Source organism: Etheostoma cragini, chromosome 2 (genome assembly GCF_013103735.1).
Source record: "Etheostoma cragini isolate CJK2018 chromosome 2, CSU_Ecrag_1.0, whole genome shotgun sequence".
Classification (NCBI taxonomy): domain Eukaryota; kingdom Metazoa; phylum Chordata; class Actinopteri; order Perciformes; family Percidae; genus Etheostoma; species Etheostoma cragini.
The window spans coordinates 11,468,003-11,494,867 of record NC_048408.1 but is presented as its reverse complement, the minus strand read 5'-3'; the positions used below and the strand labels follow the sequence as shown (position 1 = coordinate 11,494,867).

The 26,865-nt window shown below is 40.6% G+C and overlaps 1 protein-coding gene across 3 annotated transcripts in view; it reads right to left on the bottom strand.

Moving 5' to 3' along the window:
• znf827 (zinc finger protein 827) overlaps positions 1-26,865 on the bottom strand; it is a 68,146-nt gene that overhangs the window by 9,406 nt on the left and 31,875 nt on the right. For 2 of the 3 annotated variants that reach the window (XM_034890892.1, XM_034890885.1), the window contains exons 5-12: positions 23,311-23,589; positions 14,257-14,505; positions 11,026-11,080; positions 10,803-10,903; positions 4,944-5,081; positions 3,889-3,918; positions 3,581-3,752; positions 2,354-2,520 (exon numbers count right to left, since the gene is read on the bottom strand). In XM_034890892.1, the coding sequence (XP_034746783.1) occupies positions 2,354-2,520; positions 3,581-3,752; positions 3,889-3,918; positions 4,944-5,081; positions 10,803-10,903; positions 11,026-11,080; positions 14,257-14,505; positions 23,311-23,589 (1,191 nt within the window). The remainder of the gene's footprint in view (positions 1-2,353; positions 2,521-3,580; positions 3,753-3,888; positions 3,919-4,943; positions 5,082-10,802; positions 10,904-11,025; positions 11,081-14,256; positions 14,506-23,310; positions 23,590-26,865) is intronic. The other variant, XM_034890899.1, reaches the window with a different exon arrangement.

Here is a 26,865-nt window from a genome sequence, read left to right as displayed (position 1 = left end):
CCTATCATCAATGTTGTGTGAATAATTTTAAAAAAAAGTATCTTTACAAATAATATGTTGGATTCAAGTTTTCTCCAAAGGACCGAAGGCATATTGATTTTTTCCCCCTCAGGCACGATAAGGGCCAACTTTCTCCGATAAACAAGGCCACTGTGGCCTCTGAAAGACCCTGCAGCTGTCTAGGCTGGACAATCCCACCCACCCACACAAGCAGAACACACACATTGAAGAACAGTGGATGAGCAAAACGTCAGCACTAAACTGGACAGGGCTGTTTTAGGCAAAAACACTCATATCGACCACAAGGGGTTTACACCGGCAGCTTTAAAAGTCCAAAGAAGGTCGGCTGGAAGAGGCTTGTTTGTGAAAACCAATTGGGCTGCTTGTCTTTCCCTGGGTCCTCTGAACTGACACAGAACTGTGTTTATGAAGCATACATTACTGACACATAGGATGTTTTGACTTGGAACTGTTTTGTCTTATTTACTTACAGTAAAAAGCTGGAAAGCACATTCCAGTACTACAGTCCATAAGTACTTAGACAGTGATGCCTGTTTGTTGTGTTGGTTTTGTACTCAAACACATTGGGTTTGACAAGTAGAGCCAACACCATTAGTCAGTTAGTTGATCAATTCATCTAGGCATATTTTGCTGATCATTAGTTAGTTTAGTTTAGTACATTATTTTAAGCAAAATGCCAAAGATGTAAAAATGTACAAGTTAATGCCCGTAGGTAATCTTTTTTTTTTCTTAGTCTTATGACAGTTAACTGAATATTCTTTGTTCATTGACTGTTTTTACAATCACTACTTTGTGATGTTTTATAGACCAAAAAATTAATTGTATAAATAATTTGCAGATAAATCGACAATATACACAGACATTGACTTTTTTCTATATGTTAATAATGTATGAATTAGAGACAATAACAAGGTTATAATGTTAAAACCCTTAAAAGGTATAGTTGTGGGGTTTTATGAGATGGCGGTCGGCATGCCCCAAGTTTAGAGAAGCAGGCGCGAGTACCCGCATGGAAGCTAAGCAATATACTGCTGTAGACCGCGCCAGCACAGGCAGCAGCAAAACCTATTTGGTGTTTAAAAGGATTAGTTTGGATTCAACCGATCAAGGCAGCGGTGGAACAGCAACTTCTGTGTTCTGCAAAGTCAAATAACTGTTATTGACAAAGGAGTCTGAAGAACAGATGTATAAAATAGGGTTACACTATATGAGTAAAAAATATCTAATTGACTGATTGATTGATTATTGTGACTGTGAATTCATATCGCAATTGCAAAATTGGAGGGAAGGATCATTGACCCCTTCCGATTTGGATATTGCACAAATCCATAATGTTATTTCAAAATTGTGATTGATTGTGCAGTCCTAGCACTGTTCAGTTCCTTGTCGGAGAGGGCTGTATGATGGCAAGGTAAAACGGTGAAAATATCTTAAATATAATGTACACTTAAACTGATATCGTTTTTTCTTTAACTGGGCCTTTTTTTTAGCAGGCTAAAATGCGTTTTGCTGCTAGCCTAGTCTACAGCAGTAGGTTGCTTAGCTTCCGTGCCAGCACTCCTGTCTGATACTCCAAACTACTGTAGGTAACACACTGACTGTAGATAAGTACCTCATACACCCCATCCCCACTTAAAAAAATCCAAACTATGCCACAAAGGTGAAAGTCAGCTCTTTAATGTCAGTCATTGTTTAAATTTACACCCCGTGTTTTGGAGTACAAAGCCAAAACAATAGAAAATGTGTCACTGTCCAAGTACTGCACTGTATTTCTATTCTGAGCCCGTGAACAAGAGCCACAATGTGTAAGCTACCACCCACTCTCACATGTGAGAGTCATTTTGAAAATAACTACTACGTAAGTAAATCAGTTGTCTAGGGGTTGAACCAAGTACTTTGCTACTATCCAGCACATGTTTGTGAACCCTACATGAACAGCACACCAGAACATCACCTAGAGCTGAAACAGTGAGTTGATATTATTTTGATTAAGAAATCATTTAAGTAATTTTTTAAATAAAAAAGCCAAACACTTTCTAGTATCAGTTACTCACGTGTGAGGATTTGTGCTTTTCTTTGTGGTATATAATAGTAATACATAGTGTATATTTAGGATTTGGACTGTTGGTTGGTAAAAAAGCAATTTGAAGATGTCATCGTAACAAGCATTTTTCAAATAATCTACTGACATTTCATAGACTAAAACAACTACATCAATTAACTGAAAATATGATAATAAATGACATTACACCAAGGCAAATGAGAATGGCTGTCTCATAAATTCTGTCACTTAGAATGGCAGTGGACCGCCATGCATCATCAGAGACACTACCTGCATGTCCAGTACTAATGTGGTTCTTCATGTCATTCTCCTCCATGCAAACGTAGTCACAGACGCTGCAGCAGAGCGAGAACATCCACTGCTCCTTGTCCACATGGAGCGACATGTGGCTGACAAACTGGGCATTCAGCTCAGTCTGGAAATCACACACATGGCAGCTGGACAGAGAACAGAAAGAAAAAAGAAGGAGAATAACTGGAAGGAAGATGGCGAGGGGGGGGGGGGGGGGGGGGGGGGGGGGGGGGGGGGGGGGAGACCATCAGCTTTAGTGTTTTATTCTGTCTGAAAAATTGGTAAGTGGCACAGTGTGGATACATTTCTTTTCATTAAATAAAGACGATTGGAAATAAAATATGTCCACACTGTAGACGTGGCAATATTTAACTCTTTTTAAATCAAGAGAGACATACAATTCTGAAACAATAGTACAACATTTTTTGAAGTAAATCTATTCCCTTTCTTCAGATTCCGAGAACTTTACTTTCTGTCATGACAAAAAAGACAAAAAACATACAATAACTTATACAAAAAATTATTAAACAGGATTCTTAAAGAGAGCAAGAAAAGGTTGAGAAGATTCTCCTTTCTGTAAGGTAAATAGGAGGCTACAGCTAGGAGACTTTTAGCTTAGCTTAGCATAAAAGCTGTAAGTGGGGCTAGCCTTGCTCAGTCTGTCCCAATTTCAAATAATCATTTATCACCACATCTAAAGCTCTAAGGAGTGGTGTTGTTGTCACTTTGTTGTTGTTACGCAACTCCAGGAACACTACACGCAAATAAGAACAATTTCAGCCCATAACCCCCTGTATAACCACAAACAACTATTTTTACCCTCTGTATTTTTGCACAGATTGAATAAACAAATTTAACATGTTAATTAGGGAGCTTCTGAGGTGCCAGTTAGTGGTGTTTGGACTATCTGTCTCCTGGCTGTAGCTTGATATTTGCATGCGAGTCTGGTATTGATTTTCTCATTTAACTCTTGTTAAGAAAGCGAATAGGCACAATTTCCAGATAAACAGCTTACAAAAACAGAGAAAATTGAAAACAGATTAATAAAAAAGAACAGTTGGGGAGAATTTAAATCAAAAAATATATCAGGATATATTTGGGCATCAAGCAGCAGATATAGATCAAGCAAAACATGCCTCGATTCCAACAGCTGTTACTGGCTGGAGATATCCTAAAAAGAGTGGTGTGTTGGTCTGTTTTCACTACCTGTAGTAGAAAGGGCAGTTCTTGCGCTCGGCAGAGTCGGCTGTAACAGCGCTGACGATCTGCTCAGCGTCTGTGTTGACCAGCTTGACAGAGTGGATGGTCAGGTGCTGATTGAGGTTAGCCCTACACTTGGCTGCATAAGGACACAGGTGACACTTGTACTTCCTCTCGTCTGCAAAAATAAACAGACACAAGACCTCGGGTTACTGTAAACATCACCCCAGATGATATTTAATTAAGTTGCGCTCAGCCTCTGAGCCTTTAAAGCAAGCTTAAACCTAATTACTTAATGTCTAACCCTGCCTCACCTTCGCCTAACCCCAAATGTAACTCTGATCCTGGGAACAGGAAGAAAAAAAACCTTGTGATGTCTTTGTGATGTCTGACAAAATCAACTTTTCAGGGAAGCATCTGGATATTCCCGTGGAGTATTATAAAAAAATAAAAATAAAAAAATAAAAATCCCAATATTTTATCTTTTGACCCCAAAACAAATCAACATAACATCAAGTCTTCTCCCTCTAGCTCCCCCTCAAACACACACAGACACCATTTGCCCCAAGGACATGAAGCCAGGCAACCTTTATGTCGCAGGGGAAACCAAAAAGACCATCACACTGACATATGCCCCTGCTTCTGCTCTCTGTGGTGTGGCCAAGCTGTTCACAGCCAACACTCTCAGATGGTGTGTGTGTGTGTGTTGTGTAGTGTGTGCCCGCAAAATGTGAGAGCATGCCCAATTGTGTGGGGGCATTTTGTACACCAGTCTCCATTTGTGAGCCCAGTGATTTAGTCTGCGATCCCAAGTAGGTTGCATTAATTTATAATCTAATTTGCTTTAAATAAAATTGCATAAGCAGGAGATTCATTAATGTATTATCCTAATAAGGGCCGAGAGAGGGATTGCAGAAGACAGTGATGGAATAGAATGGATCAGTGAGAGCAAAGAAGGGCCAAGTTTGAAAACACAGTGTAATCAGGACACAAGGGAGTGTACAGCTTCATCCTGAGGAAGTCTCCAGTGTCTGAGAGAGAAAGTGAATGAGGGAACCAATCGTGACTTCATCAGAATTACTGGTGCGTGCGTGCGTTTGTGTGCGTGCAATACTCTGTGAGGCATCCCTCTAGCTGGGTAATTAGACGGGCAGTTTTCCCAGTGAGACTAATCATGGTAGTAATCTCTTTAAAGAAAGGGTAATCTAGTCTAGTCAACCTTATTTACTTACTGTGGGCAGAACAAGGATAAGCACAAATGCACAAACTCAGCAGTTAACACATCTATACATTAAACAAAGGGATGCAAATGTGCTGCGGTGGTGTGCTCATACGCTAACGACGTCAGTGTGTACATGTGTTTAGTTACCTGTGTGTAGAGACAGGTGTCTAGAAAGAGTCTGCTGTCTACCGAACACCTTGCCACAGACAGGACAAGGGAAGAGCTGTTCATTTAGTCTCCACTGGGCAATCCCATTTCCAGGTTCCCCATCATCCTTTTCTAAGTCTAAAAAACACACACACACACACGCACACGCACACGCACACGCACACGCACACGCACACACACGCGCACACACACACACACACACACACACACACACACACACACACACACACACACACACACACACACACACACACACACACACACACACACACACACACACACACACACACACACACACACACACACACACACAGAGAAAACCATCCTTATCATCCCCTGCTGAAACGATTAGCCACAAAAGCATTTGCAGGTAAACCAAGGGCTGTTAAGTCATGCGGCTATAAATCAAACAAAGTAACTTTGGTTTAGTATGTATTGACGTTATCTTGAAACTGTAATTGCCAAATCACAACACACTGCTGTGGTATGTGCTTAAGTACTGATTATGATGATATTGGGAAACTTGATTTTATCTTTTTTTTTTAAATGTCGGGGCAGTTTGCTTTTATTCAATAGTAGACAGTTGAGCGAAAAAGGAAACAAGGGTATGCGGCAAATGGAACTAAGGTAAAAAATAACCAGGGAAAGTTGTGATAACAACAATGTGTGTGTCTTAACTACTATGGTGCCTCATTTACATCCATCTTTAAAAAGATATACCATCAGTTAAACAGCTGGGAGTAAACAATATGGGAAACATTGTCTTGTTTCTTTCAGACCTGAAATATGCTTACTCCATTTTTACAGAAATGTAGATGAAAAGATCGATACCACCACATGTCTATCTACTAATTATGAAGCTACAGCCACCTTCTAGTTAGCTTAGCACTAGAAGACTAGAAGAAAAGGAACTGTGTCTGGCCAATTGTCTGGCACATAACCCCCAATAAAACGACATTATGTCTTACACTTTGGTTTTTGTACGTGTTACTTGGTGAGCGTTTTAAAGGTGCATGTAGGTGTATTGCTAGACTTTGGAGAGCGCCAGGCTAGATGTTTCCCCACGCTTTTAAGCTAAGCTAAGCTAACTGGCTGTGGCAAAACAGCTTATTTCCAAAAATGTTGAACTATTTATTTAAAAAAATGAAACTACATATATTAATAAATAAAATACAGTGTTTTCTACCCAGCTTTAATAATATCATACAGTCTTCTCTTTCAGTGAAGATGCCCATTTCCCCTGTCACCACCCATCAGCCCTCATGCCTCCTATGGAGGCTGTGTGGTTTTCCATGCCTCTGGCCTCTACCTTACTGCACAGATACGCAAATGAGGCTGGAGGGGGAATGGCGACTGGACAAATGAAAGGGACGAGAGTCAGAGATGACACCAAATACAAATGTATTAGAGAGAGAAAGACACAAAACTTGCATACCATTTTACAATCTATGGTTAGGGAGTGGTTCTTCCTTTTAAGATGCTGTTTAAGTATAATATTACATTCGCCCATTTGGCTGCTTTAAATCATTTAGTACTCTTTGTTTTGAGTGTCATATAACCAAAAGCCAGAAAGTATCATAGTTTAATCTATTAGAAAATTCTCCTTCCCTTCAGTTCCAATGTAACAAAACAACTGATACACTGTTGTCTAATTTGCTACCCACAAGACTGAAACCCATCTGCTACCTTTTGACAGATGCTCCTAGTCTAGCCTGCGGTTGGGATCGAGTGCAAATGCATTCTTAATTTCAACAACAAGCACCGGTCCTTTGCTCTAAAGCCTGCAGCATACACATATCACTGTAGATCTCTTTTCTGTATGTCAGCCCACCTTCCCTTGCCCTCCACTCTGTAATCAAATGAAAAAAAATGACTGACTACTTTTAGATACTGTAATAGAATCTGAAGAATTTAAGTTTCTGTTTTGAATTAAATCTCAAAGCAATTAGGATAAAAACAGGTACTTTTCTCACTGTGCTATGAAACGTACACTGATGGAGGCAGGACTAAGACTTACACTACACAGACAGACAGACCTTGGCCTTTTGTAATTGCAAGACATTGGGAAAAAAATCCTTTTTACGACTGAGTTATTTTTCCGTTGTCCATAAAGGATGGAACAACTCGGCTGCTCAGTTCCCCCCTCTCACTAAACATTGTGATTCTTTTGTGGATGTAAATCATTGCACAAAAGCTAAACAGTTTGGACTTTAAAGAAGAGAAAGAAATTAGAAATAGGAATCATTAAGTCCCATATTGTACAGTTTATATTTTACAGCAAATTGTTGTAGCTTCTAAAAGTTGCATTTTACCCTTAACAATGCTACTTATTTTTAAGTTGCTTGACAAAACACAGCAATGAGCCATTTGTGGTGGTAAGGATACCACAACGAGGAAAAGCAAAACATGTTTGGGAATTTGGGGATATGTTTAATGTTAATCAAATATTCAAGAAAAGCTACGTCAGTTTTTTGAAGGTGCTGTTAAATGACATTTTACTGTTGTTGAACTGACTCACAACCCCTGGAGCACTTTTGCCTGTATTTGTCATTTTACATTTATGTTGTCTGCCTTTGTTTGCTTTTATTTGTTTTACACTATCCCTCACACATCTTTTAGAAACTGTCAAAGCAAAATACAGCAAACAATTTGGTTTTATTCACGCACACACTAAATAGTGTAATTTATTTGAGTTCTTATTTTTCCAAAAACAAAGGCTAGTATATGCATTGCAAAGTATTTGTTATATACGCCGAGTTGAAAAGACGATCAGGGTGCACGTGCACTACCTGTAAGCATCTTTTTGTTTGTCTCTATATGCTCTTGCATAGTTTTTATTCTATCTTAGTTTTATATACCTCTTATTATTTCTTCTATTACAAATCAGTACTTCTGATGTCCTTGGGCTGCTGCCAAACCTAAATTTCACTGCTAAGTATCAATAAAGGTTTATATTAACTTATTTGAAATTTAGGTAATATGTGTGCCACAAAAGGGTGTTTTGTAATTAATCAAACACTATTATATTTTTTTGGATTTGTCATTTTCTCCTTTTTGAAAAAATGCCCTATACCACTTAGTATCATTCTAAGAAATGCAAAAATGTTCTGAGGGTATCAGGGTTAACAACTATCATAACTTGGGAATAGTGAAAGAATATTTTATTGAACTCAACTTTAAAGAGATACATTATGTTCACAGTGCGTTTGCATTAGGTAATGAGTAGACATTTTTAGTGTTCTTTCTAGGAAGTGTAGTTTCTAAAATTTAAGCAATGGGCTGCAGACCATGAAATCTTAAATGAGCACAGCCTGCTGCGACATGCAGATGGTTTTAACTAAAGATGAAATCATTGGTTGAGTAGTCAATTGACATTAAACTAATCACATTGCAAAAACAGCGTTTGTGTGTGTGGATCCTCACGTAGAGTAAAGCCACACAGGTGGTGAAGGTGTCACAACACGAGACATGTCAAGAAACTTAGTGTGACCTCAATCAACCTGCAGGTCATTGACTTCCTGACATTAGCAGGCATCTGCCTCACACCATAACAACGGCACTGCTATCCGACTATTAAGGGCCAATCACACTTCTGTTCTCTAAACTCATTGTCCATGTATGGCTTATTCTGAGAATCTTATACCATCTTACGGGGCTTGTAGCTCAAGCTTAGCACAAAAAGCATTAACTTGTCCTGACTCACAAGTGAGACTAGGGGATGGCCTGGTTACATAGGGTCACGATAAGCCGGACGGCAAGTGCTCGAGGCCACGACCCGGCAAACACACTGATGATTGAGCCAGTTGGGGTGTGGCACGAGCCTTGACGTTGGTAATGGTTTAATTAGTGCTATTAGAGCGGGAGAGAGAGGAGGACACAAACAAGAAATGAGGGATTGTGTTAAACCTCAGACTGAAGGGAGAAGATGGCAAACTCCTACTCACTTATTCTTTCTTGCTTAAAGGGACAAGCTCACCATGTTTTATCTCTACAGAGATAGCCATTAAAATGAGCTGTTTTCTTTGCCCTAAAGATACTGTTGAAAATGATTGCCAGTTATATCGCTTGCATAAAATAAATAGTTGTTGACAGAACATCAATGTCAATGACTATAACAATAAAATACAAATATGTAGATCTTTCCTTTACATTGTCAAATACATTATTAAAATATCTGAAGTAATGGTGTCAGGTTTTCCTTTTAAATGCACAGCAAGTGACAAGGCAATCTTGACACAGCAGCCAATTGTCACTCAAATCATTTTACAACCAGTACATTGTAATACTACTACAATAAACTTAGCTAAAGCAAAAGGGTTGACAGCTTTTCGGCCAAATGTGGTATGAACTTACAGGAAAGGGCAGTAAAGTTCTTCAACCACTGAACAGAACATCTGTTTGATTAAAGGTCTGCTTTAAAGCGGCAACCTACCAATATTTGGAGCAGTGGTGATAAAACAGGAGAGAAAAGGGAAATGAAAAAACTCAAAAGAAAAAGAACAGGCATACAGTAGAGATTCGCATGGAGAAGAGAAAAGAGGACAACAGTAAAAGAGCGAGTTGAAGCTTAAACACACAAGGGAAAGGGAAGGTGGGCTTGGCGAATTAACTTTCAGGACACTCTTGACACCCAGAAGCCAATCAGATTTTCATTAACTGGCAGAGGGACAGGCAAAGCTGGCACAAGCTAATTAACCTCTGGATCTCTCACTGCCAAAGGAACATAGAGGGAAGTAATCTGGGATGCCAGGGAAGAGGGGAGGAGAAGGAGACGGGGGACGCCCTGGGCAAAGGCCTTCGGGTTGGGGAAATGCGTGAGAGTGCAAAAAGGCCGGACAGAGCTCTAAATATGAAATGGGGAGAGTGGGTTTTACCAGAGAAAAGGGGGTCATGTTAAGTTTCAGGTGGTTAATTGAGATGTGTTTGTGGGAGTATAATTAGATTTCAAAAGGTGTCTTTATGTGTAATATGTAGTATGTAGGTAACTCGTCGGGCTACAAAGCTTCTGCGTGAATGTCTGTGTCTTGTGTGCAAGAAGGGTCTGTAAATGCATGCACATGTATGTACTTTATGTGTGTAATAAGCATCTCTGCGTAATCAATTATGTCGCCAAGCTACAGTGAGAATAAATTGAGGACTTGAACGCGTCTTTGAAGACACCGTACTATGAAGGATGGAGTGGTACGGACTGTTCACAGTTCATTACTTCCTTGTTTTGGCCAGCTGCAGATCACTTTTCTGTCAATTGTTTCTTTGGGAATATACTTTTGTGTAAAACAACAAACATAAAGACACTACGGCTGCAATAAACGATGTTCAGTAATAATTAATCTGCCGATTATTTTCTTGATTTATCGGTAACCGAGTCTATGAAATGTTAAAAACTTTTTGGAGTCGAGGATGATGCCTTCAATTTGCTTGTTTTGTTTGCCAACAGTCCAGTACCTATATACTAGATATACAGTCGCATATTACGGCTGGTCGATTGGACGATTTATCCGTCGAGTACATTGCTGGCTTTTGTTGTTTGGCTGACGGTGGCCAGGTGGGACATTTTAACATCTCAGCCAACCCTATTATATATATGACAGCAAAAAACAGCCAATACTTACATCTGAGAAGCTGGAACCAGAAAATGTTCGACATGTTTACCAGAATGCGTAATTGATTATCACAAATGTGGTCGACTAATTGGTTAATCGACTTATCGTTGCAGCTCTAAAAGACACAAAATGAGCAAAGATAATGTTCATCCATCTACTGCTTGCAATAAACTGATAGTGATATGTGGTGTTTGTTGGTGTGTGTGTATGTGTGTGTGTTCTACATGTGTCTTACCGTGGAATAGTGCCCTGGTAGATGAGCTGGCTTCTGCGGGGGAAGAGCTCTTGGAGCGCGAGTTAAAGGGTGATTGTCTGAAGCACTCGTCCAGGAATGGACTGAAACACGATTCATAATACTAACAGTTACAAGGGTACTAAATTAAATACATATTTAAATTATATTCCAAAATGCAGGTTATTACCTATCATAAAGCAAATACACAGAATGATTGACTCACCTGTTTATTCCCACCATGTTACTGTCTTTGTGGTTGTTGGCTTTGCTGACTTTTTCTGGAGAAAAAATAAAAGCACAACAACCAAACCAAATCAAACACAGTCAATACCATACCATTAACATTTTTATATTTTACCAGTCCTATTTATTCATTACTCAATTTACAAATGCCTCATGGCATTCCAGAAAAAGACAGTACATGGACCTTGAGTTAAGAAACTAGTGATTTAGGATTTCATTTTGAGTCCTGAGTCAACTGTATTGAACGATTTAGACGTAGATGTGTTTAGATGCCACCATGAATTCCGTCGGTTAAGAAATGGTTACCAAAATGTCCTAAAGCTACAGAGACCCATGGGGTCAGCGGAGAAGAAAAAAACTAAACTGTTTATTAAACCGTGTGCACAGATTCCTAATCATAGCGCACGGTTTAATAAAATGTGTGCACAGATTCATTCACAGTAGAAATAAGACTGATCTCAAGTAGGAGCCGGCGGTGCAAAGACGTATATAACTACAACACAAAACACTAACACAAAAATATCTATTAATTTAATGATTAATTAAGGTGGTGTCTCCAAACTTAGGTTTTAACAGTAAGTGCTGTAGTACAGGAGGAGTGTTAGTTATAATTAAGGTAAGAACATATATAGAATATCTTTTCTATATTGCTCCGGTTTATAAAACCGTGATCACAGATTCATAATCCGTGCACACAGTTTATTAAACTTATTAGTTCTCTTTTTCTCAGCTGACCCCAGGGGGGCTCCGTATAAAGCTTCCTTACACATTGGCCATTATAGAAAAGAAACAAACACTATATTATCCTGAATCCTTCATGTTTAACTCGGCTATTAAAGCACAGGTTGGTCATGCCAGCATGGGGTGAACTGGCCATCTGGAGTAGTGGGAGTCTCTCTGGTGGGCCTGCTGACCTGTGAGCCGAAAAGTTAGCCCAACAACACCAACATGAAAGGATTTCTTTTTTTTTTTCTTTTTTTAAATGGGTGGTCACATCAGACAACCCAGATGGCACGTTTGTGTACGGCTGCACTCTTGTACATAAATGGGGGGAAAAAACATTACAAACACCTCTCAATATTATTGAGTCCATTAGCACTGACTGTGGCATCAAAAACGGTTGAATCAACACAGCTAATGTCACATTGAGAAAGAAATATTTTGGATTTATTTTTTTAATTTTATTGCATTGCACAGCTCTACCTAAAAGACCAGTAATCGGTATACAATAATATTCAAAAGGACATTTCTTCTATTATTTGGACAAACTAGAAAAGTTATAAGGGCAAAACTATTCAAATATTCCATAGAACTACTTTAAGAATAAATGCAAAATGTTTGTCCAACTGGTGATTATCAAACTAACCTCTGTCCAAACTGCAATGCAGAGTATTTTCCCCAATCGCACAATAACAGCTGATTGTGTGCTGCACTGTTCGTCTCTACTATGCCTAACTTCAGTAGGTTTTTTCTTTTTCCAACATAGCAACATGCTGCTCAGAATAATTACAGTGAAGCGACCAAACAATGTGATTGATCAATCACCTGCTAAATTAGACGTCTCCTGGTGCTTAATAAGCCAGTATTATAGTTCACAAAAAATGTAATATTTTCTATTGACGTTAGTGGAGGTGGTCCTTATTTCAGTTGAGGCTGAAATTAATAGAATGACCCAAACGTGTCAATAATTGCTTGGGTTTTCCAAAAAGCACCTGTAGGGAGTAGGGACACATATGCAAGTGGAAAACAGAGTGCATCCAAGTCCACCTCTGTATACCACAGATCCCGAGTGCTGTTGTATAAATGAGTCTTTTTATGTCAAACATGGTCGAAGCTTATCAATTGAATACTTGTTGCACAGTAGTACATTTCTAGTTGCTGACAGAGTTATTGCGTATTAAATGCAAATAGTTTTAAGAGGGGTCTAAGTGGTAAGTAAAGTAATAATTGTAAAATTAGCTAACACTACGACATGGCCAGCTGATGAGAGCACAGATTACAGGTTTCAGTATTCATCCGTAGAAAGCACAACACAAAACGCCTGAGAATGGAGCCATACTATATGTGTGAGTTTCAAGGCAAAGTACTGAAGTGAATTTCAAAGCTACAACCATCTCAGTGTTCAGAGCGACCTTGCTACTGATGTGTCTCTGAGGTCCTACTGCTCTGGGTAATTCATATTGATTGCTCATTGTGTGACAGCAGCCCACTCTGTTCCAGTCCCCCTCACATTCAGACCCATTTCTAAGGGGGTGGTTGTCGCTGATGCAAGGCTAGTGATGCCCTGGCCTCCCTGGGTGGGCATACTGTGTAGCCCCGCTGCCCTCTCTACCCTCCTTATCCTCTGCCTGCCCCTGCCCCCCCCCCCCCCCCCCCCCCCCCCCCCCCCCCCCCCCCGCACTACAACCCCCCCTAAACACTCTACTCCGTCACACTGCTCGCCAAGGACAGAGGTCTCTTTTCACGTTGCCATGGAGATGCTGCACGGGAGAAATGTAAAGGGAGGGAGGGGAAGTGCAGGGGGAGAGCATGAGAGCATGTGCAGCCAAGTGTGCTTGAGCCGGCATGTCTGAAAACGAGTCAAGAGAGAGAGAGAGAGAGAGAGAGAAGGGGGGGCATTTGTGCAGACACCACTCCCCATGGGGCCTGTGTGAGTGTGTAAAGGTGTGCATGCAAGACTGTGTGGGAAAGAATGACTGTCAATGTGCGAATTTCTGAATATGTGTGAGAGCAAGAAGAGGAAAAAGATTTTACACAAGCTTGTTTCTCTATTTGGCATTTAAGCGAAGCAATTCAAGGCTGGATAGAGCTAGGGTCACAGCCCAGGACTACAAGCCTGACCCCCCACACACATACTCACACAGCACCTTTTCCCTGAGGGGGCGAAGGTTCCACCTCAAAGCTCCGTCTTAATCTAGCAATACAAACAGCTGTCTGCTACTTCAATGTCACTTTCATGGCCGTACAGGTAAAAAGCAGGATGTCATTACATGTCGTATATCCCTGACTTTACAACAGAGCCACCAGAGGACAGAAATGGAAACATGTGGGTTTTATGGTTGAGTATCAAAATCTGTCCAAGGTTTACACTGGTGCTGCATGGGGAAAATCAAGATGTTGCTGTGCATGCTTGCGTGCGTGCGTGCGCTTTATAGATCTACTGTTGCTCAGAGTGTGTGCCTAACAGCGTACATGTCTGGAGGGAACATACCTGACAATTTGAACAGCAGTTCCGAGGCCATTTTGACCGATATGTCCTGGGAGAAGAGGTCTTTCTGGGGGCAGGCCAACGTCTCGGGGAGGTTACTCATTGGCTCGGTCTTCTCACTAGCCCCTAAAGTGCTGAAGGCCAGCAGGTGAGAGGCCGGTGGGGAGAGTTCTGCAGGTGGTGGGTCCACCTCCATGGGCTCTACCTTTACTTTCACCTTGTACTGATCCTGGTACTGATCTTTGTTGTTCTCTGCAGATGATTGAACAAGAGGACAAATAATGGTTAGACTCTGAAGGGATTCAACCGTTATACATTATTGTGATGCAATGCAATAGCCTTTGCTTTTCTGTGTTTGTGCTGATAATGCTCATCTATGTTTACTTAAGTAGGATATTGAATGCAGGACGTTTACTTGTAATGCACTACTTAAACACAGTGTGATTAGTACTTTTACTTAAGTAAAGGGCTCAAAAGGCTTAGTATGACATTTATGACCCTCATGATACCTATCTTTGTAGCCTTGATATGGAAAGATCCACACAAAACTATGTAAATAATCTAACCAAAAAATCCCAAAACGGATTTGACTCTGACCTGTGGCCCTTTGCTGCATGTCATTCCTTGTCTCTCTCACCCTTTTATTTCTTCACCTGTCCTGTCAATAAAGGCCTAAAAATGCCCCCAAAAAAGAAAGAAAAAAACACTTTTGGGCTTTAACCTGGCTGTACAAGTAATCTATGCATCCAGCATACACATACCAGATGTTTTATAGATTGAAATAGGGAATGGCAAATAACAATCAAAACAATGCAGCTAAAGCCGAGATGAGCAGGTTACTATCTCACTATGTAATTATTAGAGCAAGCGGGCATCAACAGGTCACACTGTCGCATGTGGGGGGGCTCCAGCAACTCATGTACGTTCATTGAAGCGAACAGAAAAGACGCCAAACACTTTAAATGGTAACTAAGAAGCAAATAGGATAGAAGAGTCTCGGATTGAATGTCGTTTTCATTCGGCACGTGAACAATGGACTGAAAGGGTGAAAACAGCTGTTGACTCACTTCTCATACAAGTTCAAGAGGTGAGGCGAAGTGAGCAGGCTAAAAATAGTCGAGATGGCATCTGCTAGGAATGTCTCAAGCCAATCTGCAGAATCAAACACTGACTCTCCTCTCTCTATGGATATTAAACAAAAGGCTAAAGGCAGCCATGAAAGAATATTGGTGAGTATTCATTTTCTTAATGCAGAGCTATCCTGTTTTTCTCCAATGGCCGCTGTGGTCAAATTTACTTGATTAAATGTAAGTCTACTTTAGGCTACAGTAAGTATACACTGCAGCCTTAGTCTATACATACAGTAAATACATAAATAAATCATTGATTGGTACACCCGTTAGAATCTGTATATCCAAGGTATCTGATCTTTGACTGCAGGGATGGCAGGAGGCAGTGTCTCAGTGTGGTGATAAGCAGGAGCAAGACAAAGCAGTGGGGTTGATACAGTGCTGCTGACATGGCGACTCAGCACGATTATGGAATACATGAATTTGGCAGGGCATCGGGAGCAGTGGGAGGGGCAGGGGGTTGGCTAGAAGAGCTGGAGAAAGAGTAGGGAGGGAGGGAGATACAAGACAGTAACCCTGCGCTAACCCTGCCACCCCTCCCCTTCACATTCTCCACTCCTCTGCTGAACGAGGCCAGTGTAAGAGACCAAGACTGGACCTGCAGTACATTGTGTGCACGTGTGAACACGCAAGAGTACTGTATCAGTATGCGTGTATGCTCCTGTGTTTATGTGAGTGAGTTAAAGTGTAAACTCCCCCTTGCCACCTCCCTAAGGTCCAGGTGTAGCCAGCATGTGGGGGACACTGACAAGCATCAGCCGCGCTAATCCCTTAATCAGGTGGCCAGAGTTGGCCAAGAGTAACCTAGGAGAGGCGGATGCAGGGGCAGAGCAGAGGAGAGAGGCGGGAGGGATGGGAAGGGGCACAGCTCTGTAAGGGTCAACAAAGGGACACGCGATTGGATCACCACCCTAACGGCAGAGGCTGAGTGGAGGGCTGCACACACAAAAATGCATCCATGTATCAACACATACTATATGCACTTGAGCTCCCAACGCAGGGACAAGCATGCTTACAACTCAAAGAGCCATTACAGTTAGGTCACGTGACAGAGAGAGAAAATATTTGTCCGTAAACACACTGACACCACGTTGAAAGCACTGCATCACAGTAGGCTAGATCAGAAGTCTACCTGTCGCACAATGAAAACGTGGCCTTACTCCCACGATAATAATAGCTATGGCTTTTTGGTCAGGGTCATGACCTAATGTTCTGAACTCCTAAAAAGCAGCCCTCTGTCTGCCTGAATCCCGCTTGTGTGTGTGTGTGTGTGTCTGTAAGTGAGAGCGTGAGAGTGTGTGTCTGTGCCCTGTGTGTCTATGGGCGCATGTGTCATCCCCTCTGGTGCAGAAGCGTCTTCTGTGATATACCAGTAGCCATTAGGCCACAGATCAGGTCTGGAAGAATGCATTTGTACAAAAGTGCCTGTGTCCTTTCTCAAAAAATATTACAGCTTCTCCCTAATGTCACAGTTGCTCCAATTTCTCTGAACATTAATTAATTAATTCAAAATATGCCTGTTAAAAACAAACACATTCTTAAGAACTATGGGAAATTAAATAGATTTAAACTACAGGCTATTAAGTAATATGTGCTTCTATACATTTGTATGATAGTTGTAACACCACCGAAAATGATCGTGATTTTTCAAAAACACGCCAACACATGGTGGCCCTTTTGTGGTAATATAAGAGAAACAACGGAAACTGACTTCTTTAGTATTACTTCATTAGAAATAATCTAATTTATTACGTTGTCATGTGCAAATTTGGCCTAGATTTTGAAGAATATTAATCATTGGGACAACATTGTCCAAAGTAACTATCTATACTGTTAACATCATATTGTTCTATATAAATACAATTTAAAAAACCTTTAGTGCAAAAGTTCTACTGATCTTTTCTCCCACGAAGGTTTAAAAAGTGCTTTGCTCAAATGTTTTGCTAATTTAGGAGCAGTCAAAACAATTAAATACACGTGTACACATCTTTGTTATCCTGGCTATTTGTGTAATATATAAGCAATTAACTTTTAGTTTTAGTTCGATTTTTACCATCAGTCCTTAACATTCGTGTCTCTGCTTATACAAATGCATATAGATCCTATTCATGAAGCTCTGCATGTGCTTTGATGGATGAGTTAGGTTACTTGAGAGTTTTTTTCAGCTCCACTTGGTTTTTTTAATGGCAAACATATTGCACGGTTTTACAGTGTGTGCCGATGTGATCTGTATGCCAACCAAGTTCATTTACATACATATAATGTACATACCTTGCTCCCTCTGATGCAGTACTACTCAAGTTTTGAGTCAGAATAAAAGTGACTGGGGTTTGTGCGATGTTCTGTTTTTAGTGATCAACTTTGACCTCAAATGTCTACTTGAATCTGCGTGGACGTGACAGCCTTTTTTGCTGAGAATATGCAGTAGGAAGGCACAGACCCAGGCCAGATTCTTAACAACACTTAGTTACACCGTTAGTGCATGCAAAGTCAATTTATTGCACCACTTTGATGCTTCAATACCACAGGAACAAAAACTTGAGCAGACAGGCAGTGAGGGACATAGTCAGAAGTAGAGACAAGGAAGAAGGTTAAGGAAAAGGAAAGAAATTGTCAAACAGCGCCAGAAACACCTGAGGGTAAGAGAGGAAACAAGAAAGTGGGATGAGAGAGAAGAGCTGGGGGAGGACGAAAGGATGAGGAATGGCTCGAGCCTAAATGACAACCTCTTCACCTCTCTGCCCCCCCCCACCACCCCGCCCCTCCTTATCCTAGTCTAGCCTTCTCTCTCCTGTTATTCTACATCCCTGCCCCATCTCTCTCTCTCTCTCACCGACCTGCTCAGACAGAGGTGAAGAGTTCATGTGCTTCAAAGGCTGCAGTGTGGAGACTGCATGTCATGTGGGAGCCACAGCAGCCTTGCCTGCAGACTTCACAGACAAGCTGCTGCTACAATTGATCCTCAACCAGCTAGCTCTCAGTAGTTCATCCTTCCAACAGTTGCAAGCCGCAGCTACATCGGACTCTATAGAAGCACGCTTGATAAACAGCCCATAAGGAGTAAGATAATGGGCCTTATAAAAATGTTCCTAAACAAAAAACATTTGGTACAAGCCAGAGCTGATCCAAGATTAGGAATTTTTTATCATATATGGCCAAGACAAAAGGCGACAAACGATTTTCCTCGGTAATTCTGTCAATCACATCCGCATATAAAACTGCATTTCTGTAAATGGAACCATAGGCACTGATAATGAGCCAGTGAGACAGAAAAGAAAGAAAGAAGTGAAAGTGGGAAGGGTGGGAGTAAAGAGAGGTCAGCAAGCGGCCACACTGAGGGGTCATGGCGAGGACACTGTCAGAGCAGTGTAGGGCTTAACATAACGTAATACTGTACAGTAATGCCAGTGTTGTGGATTCAAATGGTGAACTGATTACTGTCTGCTGTGATAATCCATATGGAGTAAATAGTGAATCCTTTCATGTGAGTGTATAGATAAATAATGAACATTACATTTTCAACTAAAAAAGGGAAGGGAGATATATATAGCATTTAATTGCAAATTTTTATCTATTCTAATTGTCCCTTGATTTCTTTTTGTCTCATTAGTTTTTCAACATGGAAAAGTGGATCGGCTTGCTTTGTGCAAATGTTTTTTTATTTAAAACACCATTGGCATATAGCCTACTGTAGTGTTCAATTTCACACGTAACATTCTCACTTGGAGCAAATTATCTCTCACACAATGTAACACTGTCCATCCATAAAAGGGTGAAAAAATACTTTGACGAGGGGGCGGAGAGTTCACATCAGCTTGGTGCTTGGCCATCAAGTGGTATTTCAGACTGAACGTGCTACGATGATAGCTCAGTTCACAACAACAAAACACACAGACATCTTTGGCGTATCCCGCTCGCCATCCACTCAAAACGTAACGTTAGTATTGTTTGGCTGGCTTGCAAGCCCAAACAAGTGTGTACGGCTTGCCTGTTTCCGGTCTAGCTAGATCCGGTGTGGTGTTGTAGTTTCTCTTTTGTTGCTAGTTGTTTCAAAAGCATGTGAAAAAAAAGTTTGCTAGGCCAAAAAAGAACGTTAAACTCCATACAAACAAGATAGTGTAAGGCAAGGTGTTGGGAAATTTTAAATCAAGTAAATAAACACATTCTACAACCAGTAGACACATGTAGAAAAAACCAACAATGTCAATTATTCTGTTGGCAGCTGTCATCCTAAACTGCTTTTAGCCTTCCACTTTAGTTGACTAAATCCCAACAGCTACCTGAAGGTAGCCGGAGATGTACAATGTGTGTTTTTTATCTGTAACAAGTGCTGCATCAACGAGCAGAGACATTACACCATTAGATCAAGCTGCTCTTTTACAACATAGATGGTATTCTGCTACTTTATCGGTTGCATTTTGATGGCAAAATGAAGTACTAAAGCAGAATTAAAACAGGGAATGTTTTAATTAAATGTAACAGCAGCAAGTCAAGAATTGACTTTTAGGCAGAACAACCCCCCCGCTCCACAACTCTTAATGGGATTGTTGTGTAACTGTCAGATGATAACAGTTGACAGTGACGATGTCTACACTGTAGGCTGACAGCATGTGGTATGTCACTCAGATGTGGCTCCTACAGTAAAGGCAATCATGTGAAATCTTTTGAGGGAAAGCAGGGTGGAGCTGGCATCCTTTGATTACAAACAACATTAATTATCAATCAATCAGCTTTGGCCTCTGCTGTAAGAACTGCCAAGGCTTCGGGGAATCAACACCCACTTTCCACTTTCCTTCTTGCTGCGTGCAGCTGATTGCTCTGACAAACAAACAAAAAATCAAAACAATACACTTTTTTTAAAAAGCCATGGGCATTAACCATCACTAGAGCTGGGGGACCAAACCATGCATTAACACCAGTTAATATTAAACCTACATTAAAATGGTGAACCAAAAAAGGCTCAGATGGAAGGTCCATGTTGCTTTGCTCCTGCTAGGTGCGTAAGTCGGTTGTTGTTTTCTGTAATAATCATCAACAAAAAAAAACTCACAAGCCAAAAAATGGGTTGCTGTCAGTTTGGTTTGAAGTCGTACTGCTCCTTAGTTGTCAATATTGCTTGATGCAACTTTTATGATTAAGCTAGCGAGCACTGTAGAGGAGAGAGGTCCTGTAAAATGTCTTCAGAGATGGAAGGCCTGTTCCTAAGGAATGAGAAACGAGTTAAGGGAGTACAAAGTGTGATTTCACACCTATAGTGAGGGTGGATGGATGGTGAGTGGGTGGCACGGCTGTTACCCACACGATGCCAGTCTGCCAGGGCACCACCTAGGGCCCTGTACCCCTCCTTCTCCCTCCCTTACTGTGACGCCATGTTCCCCTTGCCCTGCAACACCAGTGCCCATCTGCTAGGACACGTTAGCCTCTGGCGCCAGGGACTATTTAGCCTGGCGTAATTAGCCCCTAGACACCAGCAGCCTGGTTTTAAACAGATGTGGGGGAGGATGCGCATGCAAGGCGACTCAACACGACCAACCAATGTTTGATATGGAAGAAAGGAGAGAGGGGGACGAAGAAGAGAGAAGAGAAGTAGAAGTGACCTAGTTAAAAGGAATGATGCAAGTAATGTTACAGCACAATGGGCAGTAATGATGACAACCCCACTTGCTCGGACTGTCCAAAGCCATGGTCGAAGAAGGATGTGTAGCAGAAATCTAATTAGGCGGTGTTCATTTTCTGTACAACAAGCAAATACGAGGAAATGAGACATTTGACAAAGAGAGGTTGGAACAATGCTTTGTTTAGAACTCCCCAAATGTGATATCCCTATTTAAGTATCCTCACTGGGTTATTGTGGTCTGGGGTTGACCTTTAACAGGGGACAGAGAGAGGTTACTGTGTCAATGGCCTTGAACCTCATGACCGTAATCACACGTGACTGTAACGACATTGACCTTTCCCTGGCTCTCTCCTTTCCTCCTCGCCATCTTTTTTTTCTCCTTCCCTTCCCCCCAGGGTCATTTGAGGGTCCAGACTCTTGTCAAGGCTGTCACTCTAGACAGCTCTCTCCATCTACCGCCCCCACTGTTGCCATGGCAATGGACGGCACTGCGCTCCGAGGACTGTGTGAGGGGGCAGAGGGAGCGAGCGGACGGATGAACGCTGCAGCATATTTCCCTAACCCAGGTCAACCTTGCAGAGCTAGTGTAAGTGATGGGGGGGATAAACGCCAGCCATGCTGCTTGAGAACCACATAAACTGGCAGGATAACATCAGTGCAAGGAATTGGAAACACCAGAATTGATGGGAGAGAAAGAGGGATAACAGTGATGAAACAAAGAACACAGGTGAAGGCAGTACAGTAGAGGAATTACATACTGCCCACATCATTCTCTCAGAGTCATTTTGATTCAACACAAACGCCAGTATCTTAAAATGTGTTTTCTTGGTAGTTATCATGTCATCTTTGTCTTCCTCAAAAGCACACACAAAAGAATATGCACAGGGAAACGTGACCTGGGGGCAGGCAGTTGAGCAGCACACGTGTAGTACCACAGAGCTACCAGCCAGCATGAGTCACTTTGAACACCAATCAACCCAGAGAGAACAATGGCAACCGGTGTGTGAGGTGTCCGTCAAGCATACAAACACTGGCATCAGGGAAAAAAATGTTTTAATATAGCTAGGGAAGCCATTTCTGTTGGTACATACTGATACATACTTGGGCCAATTTTATTCTTGACTGCCTGAGAGATACACTCCAGCAGCCCACAGCGGACAAACACCTGTCCAGAATACACTTGAACTGGACCTTGCATTCAGTAGTGATTTTGGATGTACTGTAGGCTAAAATACGCAGCAGGACTTTATTTAGCAGTGACAAAAAGTGTACAGTGGTGCAGCAGCACACGCAGAATGCTACAAAATAAAGAGTGCCTGTCTGAGGACTCGTTCCCACTATTCTTGCGGAGTTCAAACCAGAAGCTGTAAAAGCTCATTGGATGAGTTTAGTCTTCCACAAAGGTCAAGGGATGCTGCCTGTTAAATGTCTTACTGTTTAACTATCTGTCATCTTCTGCTATGTGAAAGTTTTGTTTTGAAGAGGAAGCTGTTGCACAACACAAAGCAAAGCTGATCCTAAACACACTGCTTTTTGTTCACAAATTCGTAGTAAACCATAGATGCATGCTACTGTAGAAAGAAAATGAAGGGTCAAGACAAGTTACCTTACTATCATCACAGAGGATACAAAGGCTCCGGAGCAACCATCTAGAGCAGAGGCCTCAGAGAAACAAAAACTATTTCACCACATACTTTTACCCACAAGCACACTTTGCTCACCTTTGAGAAGCCCCCAATTTCAGCTTGGTTATGTGTGCCATGATACAAAACAACAGGACCCTTAAATGGCAGTAAGTGTCATACCTCTGGCCTAAAACTAACCCTGAGCTGCTACTGGCTGGTCTAAAACGCCAACAGCAGACCAGCAGGACAGATAATGGTAAAACATGGACTGTTCTTTCCTAGAAACATTTATTTATATATATATATATATATATATATATATGCACACATACTGTGTGTGTGTGTGTGTGTATATATATATATATATATATATATATATATATATAGTGAGGAAAAGAAGTATTTTAACACCCAGCTATTTTGCAAGTTCTCCCAATTAGAAATCATGGAGGGGTCTGAATTTGTCATCGTAGGTGCATGTCCACTGTGAGAGACATAATCAAAAAATGCACCTACGATGACAATTTCAGACCAATTATATACACATATATCCGTAGCTTAGATTTAGAGTAACTAATTGTGTGGACTGTTGCATAGGCCCATTTGCCATTTGAGAACTATAAAGCTCATTTGCATCTCCCCCTTATTGTAAACATGCACAGATCCATACATGCACACATCCTACCTGAAAGCTTAATCAGCAGCTCAGAGGCCACCTTAACGTTGATATCCTGGCTCAACAAGCTGTTCTTAGCCATTGGGCTTCCATCCCGTGGTTTTAGCGACCCTGGGCGCTCTGTAGACGCTGCAGCCCCCACTGGTCCGTCCTGGCAGAAAGCCGCGGGGAAGCTTGGCTGTACCTGGTTTTGGGACTGGGAGGATGGTCTAGGGCTCAACGCACCCTCCACTTTGGACTCTTCCTTCAGGTGGAATGGAGACTTAAGCGTCTCCCTCTGGTTGGCTGCTGCAGCCAGAAAGAAAAGAAATCAAAAGGAATGAGACAAAATTAAAAAATAATTTCAAAAGAAATCCAAATACTGATTGTAACCAAAGAATTGAGGTTTGTTGGGTATTTTGGAAGGTGTATGTGAAGTTTAACACATAAATAAGGCCATATGTAGGCTCTGCATTCTTTCTATTACTACATCTGCCTTACATTAGTTACTGAGTTTAGGGCTGCAAGTAACAATTTATTCATCGTTGATTAATCTGGTGATTATTTTCTCGATTGATCGATTAGTTGTTTGGCTTGTGAAATGACCGAGAATGGGGAAAAATGTTTATCAGTGTTTTCCAATGTCTTGTTACTTACTGTCATTGATGAGTTACTAGAGGAGGATAAACAGCAACATATTTCACATTTAGTAAGCTGGCATCAGTGACTATTTGCTTCTTCTTTTTTTCATAAAAATGATTCAAACTGATTGATCATCAAAACAGTAAATAATTATTTTAATAGTTGATAACTAATTCATTCATATTTGCAGCTCTAAGTGTATGGCAAAAGGTCTTTAGAACTTGTTTGTACCCAAGGGTAACATACTGAATTCTGTATACCACTCAACCCCATGCCAGTGGTGAGCATCTTAAATGTTTTATGGTGCTAACTGAAGAAAAAAAAAGAACACTTGAAGTTTAGTGTTTATTAGAGCCCGACCGATATATTGGCGGGTTGCTATTATAGGGCGATATTAGGCATTTCCCGAACAATTGTTATTGGCATTTATATTGGCCGATGAAAATAAAAAAAAAATTTAAAAAAAATTCCTTTTTTTGTATTCATTCATCAGACTCATTTACCATATAATGACAAATAAATGATTCTGTTAAATTAATATTTAAAAAATAAAAAAAAACAGACAGTCAACCATAAAATGATTGTTGGCATTGCATAGTTTGTCCACCAGAGGGCGCTATACAACGTCCCTGTTGGCTGTTTTATGGTGTTTTTATTCAAAGTGCTTTAAGTTTAATACTTTAAGTTTGACTTTTATATATTATTTTTATATATTCATATATTTAATATATTTTGATGTTCCTCTGTTCTGTGGATTTCTTTTTTTTTTAAGGAAAATCGGTCAATATATCGGATTTTTAAGTAACCCAATATTTGTATTGGTTGGGCTCTATCGGTTGTGTTTATATGCCACAAGCACACTAAATCAACATTTTCCATAGGGGAAAAAGGGCTAAATATACACACAACATAAAATTTAATACATGAAAATGTAGATTAAATGGAGATCATTGTTTTTACACAGTGCTATCGCTTCAAGAGACACCACAGGTGGCGTGCTGTGGACCAACACAGACGGCACAACCTCATGACTGTCCTCTCAGTCTTTATGCATCTGCAACAAATTTCCAATTTATTTCCCTGCACTTTTCTCCTTCACACTACCCCCTCCCCTTCCCATTAATTTCTTAACATTTTATTCTCAGCTCTATTCTACTTCAAGTCTGGTTTCCTTATCCTTTCTTGCCCCGGACGTGTCTGAATCCTCTTCAGACGTAAGGACATGAAATAATTCCTGTACTTCTGTAGAGCGCGATAGCAATCAGCTGAAGTCTTTGCCATCTCTGCAGTGTGTAGCCTAGGTTAGAGAGTGGACTGTCACATGGATCCCTCTGCTCTAAAGCCATCTTCAAGAGAAACTGGGCCACATCTAATCCGCCTTAGATGAATAATTAATAATTAGACATGGAGCAACTTCCGATAGCCGCCAAGAAAAGAACAGAGGGGCAAGCGCCTCTTTGTGTCTCTCAGCACGTACCACTACACTCTGCACTAAAATAAAGGTTTAAATAGGCTAAGACTTACAACATTGTGGACATTTAAAATGGCTATAGAACAGTGAGAGAAACTGCAGATATACAGTATGTTTAAAATATGTATTGTTTACCTGTGCAAAGCTACTTGATATCTTCATTTTATTCAGTGCAACTATGGAAACTGTGGGCAAGGTTAAAGAATACTATTGTCCAGTAGTGTAACCTGATTTACAATGGGTGCACCAACCCATTTTTCAGAAACAAGAACAGCACTAAGTACTTCATTGAGAAGATTGGCTGTTGGCAGCACAGCTCTGAATACATAAAACTTGAAACACTTATATGCAGCATATAGGCAGCATGGTGGTCCAATGATGAGCACTGTGGCCTCACAGCAAGAAGTTTGAAACCAGGTCATCCCACACCTTTCTGTGTGGAGTTGTTTCCCCCACCATAAAAAAAACAAAAAAAACATGTATTATGTTCTCCAGATGCAGATCTGGAGTTGGTCCCCGGGCGCAGTAAATGGCTGAATGGATAAAATGCAGAGAATAAATTTTGCTACGTGTATGTGACAATAAAGTACCTTTATATGAATGTGTGTGCAAGTTATGCGGTTGCAAAATATTACAATGTCACATTATTGGTATATATAAAATTGACAGTTTTTTTTCCTGGTTTTAGAAAAATGTTATGAATAAATATTATTAAAATAATTATTTTATTTTTTGTTTGTTGTAATTTGTTTTTTACTTCTATACCATACTATTATGGTTAACTAGATAATAAAGACCTGCCGTAGAAGGAAGTCTAGAAAGACATTTTATCTGCTTTGAGCAACCATGAAGCTTGTAGAAGTGTGTGTAGAACCTTATCATCTCAGCAATGTTAGCATGTTGTTGTTTGCCAAAAGTGAAAAACAAATAAGCCAGTATGGATGAAACAATATCTGCAACGGTGGTGTTGTGATTTAGACAGTTTCACACGTGAGTCACGAAGCAGAAACTGGTTTCTATGGTGAAGTTTAAAAGGCAGGCCATAACATATGCTAATGACATCCAAATGTGGAAAAGGTTGCTTTCTGTATTTGCCTTTGTTAATTGTAAAAATATATGCAGCTCATGAGTTACTTTTCCTTACAGCAGAATACGTTCGTAATATGATGTAATTGTAAGGGTCATGCATTCTGTTCTGAAATAAACAGATTCATTTGCTGATGCTCCAACAGACACCACAGCTGGGGAGATGCTAAGGAGCTACACGTATTAGTACTGGTTCAGCCGTTATCACCTTTATTCATTCAAAATAAAAATTATTAAAATGATATAACATTTACCATTTATATTTTTAAAATTCCTAATCTGATAGAATTTAACAAAGTAGGATACCAACAAACAAATCTATATATGCTGTGAGCCCTCTTCCCGACCCTTGACACATCATCCGTTTACCCCTCCCCCCCAACACA